At 32.8% G+C, this 12622-nt stretch overlaps 2 protein-coding genes across 2 annotated transcripts; one reads left to right on the forward strand and one right to left on the reverse strand.

Annotated features, from left to right (window-relative positions):
• Positions 1-2265: 2265 nt before the first annotated feature.
• On the reverse strand, positions 2266-3626 carry LOC101248159 (peroxidase 5-like). Its single transcript, XM_004249937.5, has 2 exons — positions 3329-3626; positions 2266-3233 (listed from the first exon to the last, which is right to left on the reverse strand). Exons 1-2 carry the CDS (start codon positions 3560-3562, stop codon positions 2469-2471), a joined length of 999 nt encoding a protein of 332 aa, XP_004249985.1. The 5' UTR covers positions 3563-3626; the 3' UTR covers positions 2266-2468.
• Positions 3627-4892: 1266 nt separating this feature from the next.
• LOC101247283 (pentatricopeptide repeat-containing protein At3g53360, mitochondrial-like) lies at positions 4893-7833 on the forward strand. Its single transcript, XM_004250430.5, has one exon. The coding sequence runs from the start codon at positions 5077-5079 to the stop codon at positions 7183-7185; it is 2109 nt and encodes a 702-aa protein (XP_004250478.1). The 5' UTR covers positions 4893-5076; the 3' UTR covers positions 7186-7833.
• The last annotated feature ends 4789 nt before the right edge of the window (positions 7834-12622 follow it).

Consider the following 12622-nt stretch of genomic DNA (forward strand, 5'->3'; position numbering starts at 1 on the left):
GATGATCTTCACAAACTATGGGACATGGTCCCATGAGTGATCAAGTATTTCGTTTGTTGTGATTGAAATATTGTCTTACATGTTTCAAACTTGTTAGATCCGTTCCTAATCTATAAAGGAATAAATTGTGTCGATATTATTTCAGCCAACAATGAGCATAACAATTGGACAGGTTGAAAGAAATACTGAAAACTTTCTCGATAGAGATGTTAGTTGACGAAATTACAGTTCTTCCTGATCTCTCCATTTCGACCTGTGAGGACATCCAAAGTTCCCATATGAATCATTGCAACTGCAAATTCCCTTTGAAGAACTCCACAACTATCATCTTATGTCAATTGTCAAATACTTTATTTGAATCGCTACAGAGTTTAAGAAATTAGAAATGAAGAGACTTCATTTTGATATTTGTGTTCTTAAGCATGTTATAACATTTGTGTGATTATAAATAAAAATTCTCATTAAGCATAAAATTGTTAGTGCAAAGTAAATTATTTTGAGATTTAAAAATGTAACATTCTTTTTTTAAACGGATGAAAAAATAAAAGCGTGTTTCATAAATTTAAATTAAAGAGACGTTTGACTACATAATTATTAATGTGCTTGTTTAATTCATTTAGTTGGTTGCCAGTATTTATGACTTTCATATACTTATATTTTATCTTGTTAGTACTAGTATTTCTCAAACTATCTACAAACTCCAATATTCCTATTTTATAACAAGTTGTGTAATAAAATAGAATAATCTTGAATCTTTCCATTTTTAAGATTTAATAAAGAAAAGATTCTTGTTAGTTAATAATATATATATATATATGTGTGTGTGTCTCAATTTTAGAAGAAAAACTAGCAAGTAGATTTTATATTTAATTTAATAAGCTATATATAGTATGTAGGTTTTCTTAATCGTTGTCTTCTATACTATTTCGAGAGTGCTCAATCATAACATATAAACAATCATATCTTAAGAAGGACTAATCTGAAATTCAGAGACGGAGAGCTAGGTAGGGGTTCACGGGTTCGGATGAATTATAATATTGTCACAAAAACATTTAGCGGTAATTAAATTAATATTATTGCATTCAGAGTCGCTAAAGTTTTTAATGATCCCTATATTACATGTTGGTTACTAATACACATATTATATTATTCTGATTAAATATAATATACCGACAATAAACCCTGATAACTTATACGAGTCCACCACATGCCATAGGACCAGGTCCTTGTCACAAAAAAATTGTAGTAAAGAATAAAAACAAGAAAGGATTTTTACGTGGAAACCTTCTTGCTCAAGCAGAGGCGGAGCCAAAATTTTTGATAAGGGGTTCAAAATCTGAAGAAATAGACATACGAAATAGCTGAAGGAGATTCAACATCTACTATATATACATAAAAGATTATTTTAACCATATAAAAATAATATAATTTTCAACCAAAGGGAGTACGGATGAACCCCCTAAACATATGGTGGCTCCGCCACAGTGCTCAAGGAGGAAAACCACGACCTGTACTCCCGCAGGATTTCGAACTGTTCTTCACTCTCTTTAAGCAACAAGTGACTACAAATTTCAATAATCACATAAGGATTAAACACCCAATCCTACAACTTGTAACAACTCTATTACAAGCAAAGCAATAACTCTATTGCCTACTATATCAACTAACTCTAGTTAATATAGATTTCAATCACGAACAAGATGAAACATGTTGTGCGGAATTTGAGATAATACGAGAAAATATAAACGTGAAAGAACAAGACAACAGATTTACGTGGTTCACCAATAAAGTGGCTACGTCCACGGGAAGAGGGGGAGCAGTTTTATTATGGAGAGGCAAAAAAAAGAATTACAGAATAGGGTTTGCCATAGCGTCTATATATATTGCTAAGCTACGCCCTAACAGGCTTGGGCCCAACATACAGAATTGACAGATAATTAAGGGCCCAATACAACAACATTGTATACCGTCGGGCCGGGGGCGTCTGCGGCCCCCCGGATCCCCCGACTCGCTGACCGGGCAGCGAGACCCCGTCCTTTCTGTTGTAACGAGTCCGATTCAAGGCATTCAACAAAACACACAAGACATAAACTCGCAATCAACAGCTAAACATGCACTTGATAACTCTATCAGGTCGTCCACCATTTGTTATCTGGTGCCATTTTAACAATCTCAAAGTAGTCTGGTGTCATTTTAATTAATAACAATGGTTACATATGCTCCTCCATATCAAATACATTTATACAATAATAGAAGAAAAAGAGGTCATCAAGTCAATTACTTGAACAAACATAAGGGAAAAAAAAGAATTCCAATCAATTGGACAAACATTGGGGGAAAATGAAATACAATTCAATTGAACAAACAATGTGAAGTAACAAATGAATAACGATTGGACACGCGTTGAACCATCCTTGCACCTTGAATAGGATGGAGAATTTGAAATAATGAAGCAAATGATAAATATGTTAGTTGACGAAATGACAGTTCCTTCTGATCTCTCCGTTTCGACCTGTCAGGACATCTATAGTACCCATGTGAATCATTGCAGCTGCAAACTTCCTTGACCAAATGGAACCAAATCTAGCATTGTAGTTCACCAATCTAGAAGTTGTCGGGTTTGCCATCAACGTCTGATCTGAAATCATAAGTCCCTTTTGACTCTTTAAAGCCAAGTAATATCTGTTATCCAACCTGTTTGGTGTCAGGGGATCAAGGTTCGCGGGATTAGCAGCTCCCGTCCCATTTGTAAGTGCTTCTGGTGGACAAATGGACTTCAAGAAGTCCGCGTATTCAGGATCAATTGGAAGACTTTGTTGATTGTTTTGAGGATACAAACGGCTAGCAAATACACCGCAATGTGCAATGCCAATGGAATGCGCGCCAGAGAGAGTCACCATTTCATCAACGGACATACCTTTGCTTGCAAAACTCTTGATGAGTTCGGTGGCATTGACGAAAGGAGAAGGAAGATTAGTCAATGTTTCAGAGTCAATAGAAACACGACCATCACGACGTCCTGCTTGGACATCATAGTATATTCTCCCAACTTTGTAAGAACTGTCCCGAGCAGCAAATGCAAGTATGTCTGCACACGAAACAACTCCAGGACATGCAGCCTCAAGTGCAGCTTTTGCAGCATCAATCACCTCAAAACCTCGTAAACTGTTCTTGTTTGGAATACCTTCCTTCTCGGAATTTGGTCCATCCAATAACACGGATGCATCACACCCCTGATTAAAGTACAGGACAGGTTAAACCGTTATAAGAACATAATGTAATCATCAAATTAATAAAAGAAAAATGCAAGCATTAAATTCATACGTACTCTGACAAAGCAATCGTGGAAATGTAACCTGATAAGTCCAGCAGCAATGCCTGGATTACGAGAGACAGCTCTGTTTACGACATGTTGAACAATGTGTTCTGCATAGGGGCAAGTATATCGATAGTAACCTACTTTAATCGATGGCCAATATGGTGTTCGATAAGCAAGAATAGACGATGAAAATGATAAAATGAGGCAAACAAAAAGTGCAAGATTGATGCCTTTGGAATCCATTTTTTAATTTTTTTGAGACTCAAAAGACACTATGGTTTTGATGGATATAACTTTAGGAACATATTGAAGTATTTATAGTTTGAGAAATTAATTGAAGGAACCATTCTTATGTTACAAATACAAAACATGATTGCATGTATATTACCAACTACACTAATGTTGAAGTATTCTTGAGCTAAATTAATGACCTTTTGATAAATTCCACAGATTACATCCTACTATGTCTTCATGAGTATAAAGGTTAAATTTTATGTTAGCACTATTGCGTATTAGTCGATTTCAAAAAGAATGACGAAAGGTGGAGCTAGAGATAGAGTCTGAACCTCTTCGACAGAAAAGTATACTATTAATGTATACTTAAAATTATATTGTGTATATATAGTAGATGTTGAAGCGCGCCTCTTAGCTTCTGTTTGTGTTTATTTTTTCATATTTTGAACTGCATACAGTAAAAACATGGCTCCGACCTTTAGAATGACACCTTTTAATATTTGAAACTAAATAAACTTTAAATCTTTCATTTTATCCTTAATCACCGGCTGAATACATTATTTTAACTGAAAATTCAAAATATAAAACCCAACGATGACATTCAACACTTACTAATTACTATATATATATAAAATAATTTTAAATTTGAAGTTTTTTTTTTATAATTATATGTCCAGTTAAACACCGTCACTTAGGATTGATGTTCAATTAAATTAATAAAATTGAAATGGTTATTTTTTAAAAAAAGATTATTATTAATGAAAAAACAATTTCCACTTGATTAGTTGCTAGCCAGTAAGTGTACCAACTCAATGTGATAATAGCATTCTTAATTTGTAAATATGAGTTTGACTTTCCTCTTTCATTTTGCTAGGAGCGTTTATTACGCGGGATAAGATGGGATATCTCAATATATATAAATTAAGATTAAATTTATCTATTTATAGACAATAAAGGATAGTCTGCACAAATGTTTATTGTGCTTTATCAGAAAAATAACAACTATTTGGAAAAGTTGTAACCCTTCGTGAAGGTCATAACATTTCATAAAAGTCACAATTTTTCATAAAAATTGCAACTCTTCATTAAAGTCGCAAAATTTCATAAAAGTTGCAATTCTTCATTAAAGTCGCAATTCTTCATTAAAGTCGCAACTTTTCACGAAAGTTGCAACTCTTCATCAAAGTCGCAACTCTTCATAAAAATCATAATTTTTCGTAAAAATCACAATTTTTCGTAAAAGTCGCAACTCTTCGTAAAAATCACAATTTTTCATGAAAGGGGAAGACTAGTTTTGAAAATAAATAAATTTAAAAGAAATATTCAAAAAATCACAATTTGTGAGTTTTCAAAACATATTATATGCAAAAACAAACATCTCTAGTAAAAAATAAATATTATACTTAAAAAAAAATCAGAAATATCATATACTCTCAAATTTGAAGAAATTATCTTAGCCTAAAAATTTATTTATCAAAATCTTATTTTTAATTTCACTTTAATTACTATTACTCTGTTCTTTCATGTCCTTCATTCAACTCATTCGTGGATGTACAAGCTCAAAATCCCTCTTTAATGGCAAATCACTCCATGCTCAGCTACTCAAACTTGGGTCACTAAAAGCTGACATTTTTACAAACAATCACTTGCTGACGATGTACTTAAAACTCAATCAATTTGATGATGCCCAACAGCTGTTCGACAGAATGCCTGAACGAAATATTATTTCTTGGACAACATTGATTTCCACTTATACTCAATTGGGTATGTATGAAAAGGCTTTGGGGTGCTTTAGATCAATGAATCTTGAAGATGGGTTTGGGCCAAATGGTTATACGTATGTAGCTGCTTTATCAGCTTGTAGTAGTTTAGGAGCTGAAAGAACAGGGAAGGAGTTACATGGAAGGATGTTGAGAACAGAGGAGAGGTTAAATAGTTTTGTGAGTAATTGTTTGGTTAATTTTTATGGGAAATGTGGGTTGTTGATATCAGCTAGGATTGTTTTTGATGGAATTTTGGAACCTAATTCTGTTACTTGGGCTTCTTTGATTTCTTGTTATTTTCATTGTGGTGAGTATGGAGAAGGGTTGAACATGTTCGTGTTGTCGTTGAGGGGAGGGGTGATTGTGAATGAGTTTTTCTGTGGGAGTGTTTTGGGTGCTTGTGCTGTCGTAAAAAGTTTGCAACTTGGGATGCAAATTCATGGTTTGATTGTGAAGTTGAGTTTGGGGATGGATCAGTTTGTGGTGACTGGTTTGATTAATTTTTACGCTAAATGTGGTCGATTAGAATTGGCACGTCAAGCTTTTGATGAGGCAGATGGACCGGAGTTGCATGCTTGGACTGCGATTATTGGAGGTTGTGTGCAGTTAGGGAGTGGAAGAGAGGCTATTGAACTTTTCTGTAAGTTGCTTTCCTCGGGGTTGAAACCAAGCGAGAGAACATTTTCATCTGTTATTGGAGCTTTTGCTGATGTAAAAGAAGTTAGAGTTGGAAAACAGATTCATTGCCGGATTGTGAAAATGGGATTTGACTCGTTTAGTTTTGTATGCAATGCTTTGTTGGACTTTTACTCCAAAAGTGACTTGTTTGAAGAATCATTAAAGCTCTTTCAAGAAATGAAAGAACAAGATGTTGTTAGCTGGAATACGTTAATAGCTGGATGTGTGAGCTCAAGTCGGTATGAAGAAGCTTTGAGATTTCTCAGGGAAATGTTACTTGAAGGTTTTGAACCGAGTCTATACACATACTCTAGCATTTTGAGCATTTGTGGAGATTTACCAGCTATTGAATGGGGCAAGCAAACCCATTGCCGTGTACTGAAGTCTAGATTGGATTCCAATGTGGTTGTTGACAGCGCCCTCATTGATATGTATGCTAAATGTGGACGACTTGGTTATGCACGTAGAGTTTTTGACATCCTTCCCGCGAAAAACTTGGTATCTTGGAACACCATGGTTGTAGGATACGCCCAGCATGGGTTTGGGAAAGAAGCTTTGGAAATTTATGGTATGATGCAGAGCAGTGGGGTTAAACCTAACGACATTACGTTTCTTGGAGTATTATCTGCCTGTGGACACGTTGGACTTTTAGACGAAGGACTCCACCATTTCACTAGCATGACTAAGGTGCATGGAATCATTCCAAGGACTGATCACTTGGCTTGTGTAGTCAGTCTTTTCGCACGCAAAGGAAAAACAAAAGAAGCTTATCATTTCATACAGAGCTTTTCAGTGGAACCGGATAAGGTAGTATGGCGTTGTCTCTTGTCTGGTTGCAAAGCTAACAGAGACTTTGTCTTGGGGAAATATGCAGCTGAAAAGATTCTAGATATCGATCCTGATGATACTTCAGCCTACATTGTATTATCTAACATTTACGCAGAGTTACAGATGTGGGATGAAACAGCTAAGATTAGGAAACTGATAAACGCGAAGGCGTTAAAGAAGGAAACTGGACATAGTTGGATTGAATTACAGAACAAAATGTATACATTCTCGGCATGTAATATCATGTCCCTTCAAGAAAGTTATCTGCAGCAAGTTTTGACTGGATTGACAGCCCAATTGTTAGATTCAGGTTATGTCCCTGATCTCATGTTTTCGCTGAGTTTTGAGGAGCAAGTTATCTGATAACGAGTTATCCAAATGTGCTTGGTTAACTTGTTATCAGACTACAATGAATCGATAGTGGTGAAACCGCATTATGTGAGAGGTAAACACTCAATAAGGTTAACTCCTTATGACTTCAATATGTCTCTAGCAAACTCGGTCCCAAGCCCGAGTAAAGGAGGAGGGTTATAGTCGATTGACTAGCCGCATAGAGATAGTCTTAACTATGAAGATCGTTAGAGGATTCATATAATCGATCCTAACCAGGTTGCTAGCAGGAGTTAGTTACTATTGAGATGTCAACTAATATCCATACTTGGGCCTACTCTGGTTGAACATCATCAACACGTTAATGCCATCTAGGGATTGGGGAGAAATTATTTTGTAGGGCACTTATAAATATTTTTTTCAAGTTTTATAGTCTTTTCATAAAGAATCTTTCGTTTTTACGGAGGTTTGGAAAGATTATTTTCTTCTATTCAATTTGTCAGATGGCAAGAGATTTCATTTTCTCGTTCACTCTGATATTTGGCACAAAGTGAACTTCATGAATTATTTGATACTTGTGATTTATTTGGTTCATTATGTTAAAAATATGGAATCTTGTAAGCACACAAAGAGGAGTGTCAAATATATGAATCAAAATAAATTATATTATTAAACAAGGTATATCTCAACCTATTCAAAATACATTTGAATCATAATAAGATGAAATTATTTCATTTTTATTTCAGAAATCTCAAATTTAAACTTTAAATATGAATAAAAATTATGTTGAAAGTATCATTTCTGAATAGATCTTCAGGCGTATGATCTAAATTTAATCAAAGTCTCCGTATTCCAAACACGATTTTATTTATAAATATGAATTATATTTAATATGTTGATTTTCACCTCAACTAGCAAGTAAATATATCAACATCAAGAGTACATGTCTAGATACATTATTTGAACTCAACTAATAACTAAACACTTTAACATGTTTCTTTAGCGTTTCGTGCACAATCTAGGTTTATCTGACATGAAGTTTGAAAGTTATCTGATTGATATTTTGTAAGTTGAAGTGTTTAACTAATATACTTTCAATTAATTCGAAGTGTGTAAATAATATTCGCACTCAAAATTTAAGTGTATGATTTAATTAGGTTATAGCCTATCAATTGACTACAAGTTAATGCGTCTATCTACTTAATTAGTATGCTTATAATACAATTTGAATGTTAATACAATATTAATATTTGTTTTAGAGAGATTTGTATATATTAAGGAAAAGATAAACGTGCCTTCCTAGACTTAACTAAAATATCCCTGAATTCATTTTTTTTTAATTTTGTATATCTTTTTCACTTACTTGACATTCAAATGTCTCTCATCCACGTCTACTCCGTGAAGTCACAAGTTAAAATTGTATATAAAATGAGTTCAAAATTTAACATGACCTTAGTTTAGTTTAAGTGTGTTTTTGAAATTTAGGTCATAACGTAAAGCTACTTATGACTTCTCCCCTACATTTTAAGAAATATTCAACGTTACGATTCTGATACAAGCATCAATGACTAATTTTTGTTTTAATCATTAATAACAAGCTCGAAATTCGACATGTGGAGAGAAGAAAGATGACAAGAAAACAGCTGCAGAATTTAACAAGAAAGAGGCAAAGGACCAAAATGCAAATGCTACTAGGTATATGTATTATATGCATAAACACACATTAAATAACAAAAATTACGAGTTTAAGTTATATATATATCATTTCATAAAATGTTGTTTGGCAATAAATTTAGGAACGATATGATTTTATGTAACTATCGGTCTAGTCAAATAGATTCACGTAAAATAATATTATATCTTATAAGATTATTAATAATATAGTCTCAAAATAATGTATTCATTTATATATGAACTATTTAAATGAAGAATTTGATATTTCTTTTTTTCTTTCTTAGGCATGGCGGAGCAAAGGGCTACACCACCACCGGTGAGCCGGAATACTCAACAACCGCGTATGATCCAACCAACGATACGATTGGAGGTGGAGGTGGTGGTGAAGGTCCGGTGCTTTTCGATCATCCAACTATAAAAACTCAGGATCCTAGTTTTCCTTGTTGATTCATGATACCTATGATCGATCGAGAGAATTGATTTTTTAGGTCATCAATCATATCCTTGAAAATAGATATTATTACCATTTGCATGTTCATAATTGAATGAACGATTATCTAGGTTATTATGATCTTTCAGTCTGAAAAATCTAAGTGACGATTTGAGAAATCAACTGGACTTTTCAACCATAAAAAAGATAGTAAAATAGAAACAAGACAAAATAAATAAAGATAGTATAATTGTTTTATAGTAAACATATTGTATGAACCTATATGATCACCAAAAAGTTGAAACAACATTATTTAATATTTACATAGTTTTTCTACCAACAGAAATTGTAGGATTAAAATTGATCCATTCTCCATGCATATTGATTCCCCATCTTGAATCTTGAAGCCCTTTATATTCACAAAACATAAAAAGAAAAAAAAATATTAAACTAATATTTTATTGATAAGAAATATGGCTTTCAAATTAAGTTCCGAATAAGTAAAATGTTGTTGAATAGAGTTTATGTATATTTTCGTTAATTCATAAACAAGATCTATATATTCGATTAAAAAAAAAAGAAGAGGAAACTATAGAATATTACCAGTCCATAAGGATGAGTGAATCACTTGAGACCAAGGGCTTTCTCCTCAGCTGTCACAATTTCCTTCTCCATCTTTATTTTGCATGCAAATAACAATGTTTGTAGACATTTAATACATACATTTTAAGCATAATACATAAATAAATATTGAAGAACGGTAATTAGATCAGACATCATATATTTTTATTTTATCGAGGATACGAACATAAATAGAAGAGCATGAAGAACGAGGATTATCAGTTAGTGGGTAGGAGAGTAGTCGAGAGTTTTTTTTTCCCTTTCTTGTGATAGAGTGGGGTTCGAGGCTAGTACATCGATCAATCGATTTTCTTACTAGTATTATTATTTTTATTCTAGCATTATCTTATCCTTCGATTTTTACTATTTACTTCATTTACTTTAACTATCTACGCTCGTTTGCTCTTTTACCGTTTTCTTCATTGTTTTTCACTCTTGCTTTTCTTTATTCTTGATCTGAGGGTCGTCTATCGAAAATCACCTCTCTACCTCTCAAGGATGATCAGTACGGTCTTTGACTCTTTGTATACCTCATCCTCCCTAGGTACATACCTCACCCGTGGACCGAGATTATACTGAATATGTTATTGCTTTGTGCTTTCTATATAACATAACTTATATTTTTTGATGATCACACACTTCAACGAGAGAAAACGTTAAGATTACTAATTGAAATTAAAGAACGTAGACATATAGATATAGGCATGGTATTATAGTACCTTCATAAAACTTCTAAATTTGATATGAAGTTCACGATATGCTTTGTTCAGGTTTTTTACTGCTTGCAAACACCTACACAAAATACCAACACAACAAAACTAAGATCTTTGATCTATAAAAATTGATTTCAAATAAAAAATATTACATATCAAGATGCAGATAAATTAAATATTGAGTTAATGTAGAAAGAATCATACTCATTCTTAGACTTCTTATCAATTGCTTCAATGAAATTAGAGCATTCATTCATAATAGTACATGCTCCAATACTGCACAAAAGAAATTGAACAATTAAATCTGAATTCACTATAAGAAAACTGTGAATAATTACATGGGAATTTTCACTACATCAAAAATGATTATTAGCAGCAATTAACGCTCTTTGTATATGTCCCTAAAGTTTTTAGCGATATTGGTTCTAATGACACTTAACTAATGCCGGTAAAGACTTTAGCACTTCTTATTAATGCCGCTAAAGTTGTTTTTGTTGTAATGTTTTCAAGGAATTAGTACTCCCTCCGTTTTCACAAAGAATGACTTGGTTTGACTTAACACGGAGTTTAAGAGTACAAAGAATACTTTTGAATCTTGTGGTCCTATTAAGTCAAAGGTACATAATTGCCCTTTGATCTTGTGACCTTTAATATGACACGTGTAAAACTAAAATCTTTTTAAAACGGATGGAGTATGAAAATTCATAGGAAACTTAAAGAAAAATTCTTATCGCTACCTTAAAAGAAACAACAACTCACCATGATGAACTTCCTTTCAGCTGGAGACAATGCATATTTAAGAGATCGAAATCCACAACAGATGATGACGATGCTGATGATGATGACGATGATGATGACTTACTGAAAAGTAAAACAAGTCATATCCAACAATCATATTAATCAAAACGAAGACCAAATTGACTTGTAAAAAAATAATGAAAAACACATACAGAGTCAAAATCAGGTTCTTTATAACAGAGAGAGCATCCCGGAAAAAAATAAAAACTGAATTCCGGAAGAAGGAAGGAGGTTTTTCCTTCTTCATCAACAAGTAAACGGATCGAAATTGGCTATTAACCATACCCTGCAAAAAGCACCCCAAAAGAGTGAAAAAAAAAACCGATCATATGTTGTTTGATCTCTTCAAAAATGCATCAGACATAAATGCAGCGTTATTTTTTGAAGAGTCCAAGCAACATAATTTAAACGAGTCACTACAACAAAAACAATCATTAGCAACAATTAATTCTTAATTGCCGCTAAATATGTATTTTTTTTAGCAGCAATTGTCACTCTTAATATATGTCCCTAAAGCCTTTAGCGACATTGGCTCTAATGACACTTAACTAATGTCTGTAAAGACTTTAGCACTCTTTATTAATGTCAATATTTAATGCTGCTAAAAGTTATTTTTGTTACAGTAATATAATAAGGTACTAAAAAGTGCAATACCTCATCCTCGAGTGATTGAATGAGTGTAAGTATATGCATTTTATTGCTTTCGAGAATCTACACAAAAATAAATTTTTATCATATATAAACAGTATAATTTTACATCAATAAATATCGATGTTATTACACATACCTCGTTCTCGAAGGACTGACATAATTGGTTAAATGCCAATTTATCGACTTTCTCAAACTCATCCTCCATAATCTGATGTATCACAAGAAGAATCATAGTAGAAAGTTCTAGAAATAATTAGACGTTGAGTTATAATTTTGAGTTTAAAAGTTCGAAATCTTACAAAATACTACTTTTTCTATATCAAAATAAATGTCGATCTTATAAAATTCAATTTTATAATACAATAACTTACTATAAATTTTTAAAAAAATATATTTACCTCATCCTCAAGATGCTGAATAATCCAACTATTTTTCAATGTCTCGATGTCCACAAGCTGCACACAAAATGTGAATATGTATTAAAAGAAGAATTATGAAAAAAAAAATCAAGAAGCTTCGGATTTTAATAAAATTATTAAATATAAATACAACATTTAACTTAAAATTATTGAGTTTTATCGAA

The sequence above is a fragment of the Solanum lycopersicum genome, chromosome 11, assembly GCF_036512215.1.
Source record: "Solanum lycopersicum chromosome 11, SLM_r2.1".
In the NCBI taxonomy this organism is placed as follows: domain Eukaryota; kingdom Viridiplantae; phylum Streptophyta; class Magnoliopsida; order Solanales; family Solanaceae; genus Solanum; species Solanum lycopersicum.

What these genes read in the sequence shown, in the direction of transcription:
- LOC101248159 (XM_004249937.5), bottom strand. Translation starts at nt 3,562, where the DNA reads ATGGATTCCAAAGGCATCAATCTTGCACTTTTTGTTTGCCTCATTTTA. An exon ending in TCCACGATTGCTTTGTCAGA is followed by an intron (nt 3,234 to 3,328) that starts GTACGTATGAAT and finishes TACTTTAATCAG; the next exon opens with GGGTGTGATGCATCCGTGTT.
- LOC101247283 (XM_004250430.5), top strand. Translation starts at nt 5,077, where the DNA reads ATGTCCTTCATTCAACTCATTCGTGGATGTACAAGCTCAAAATCCCTC.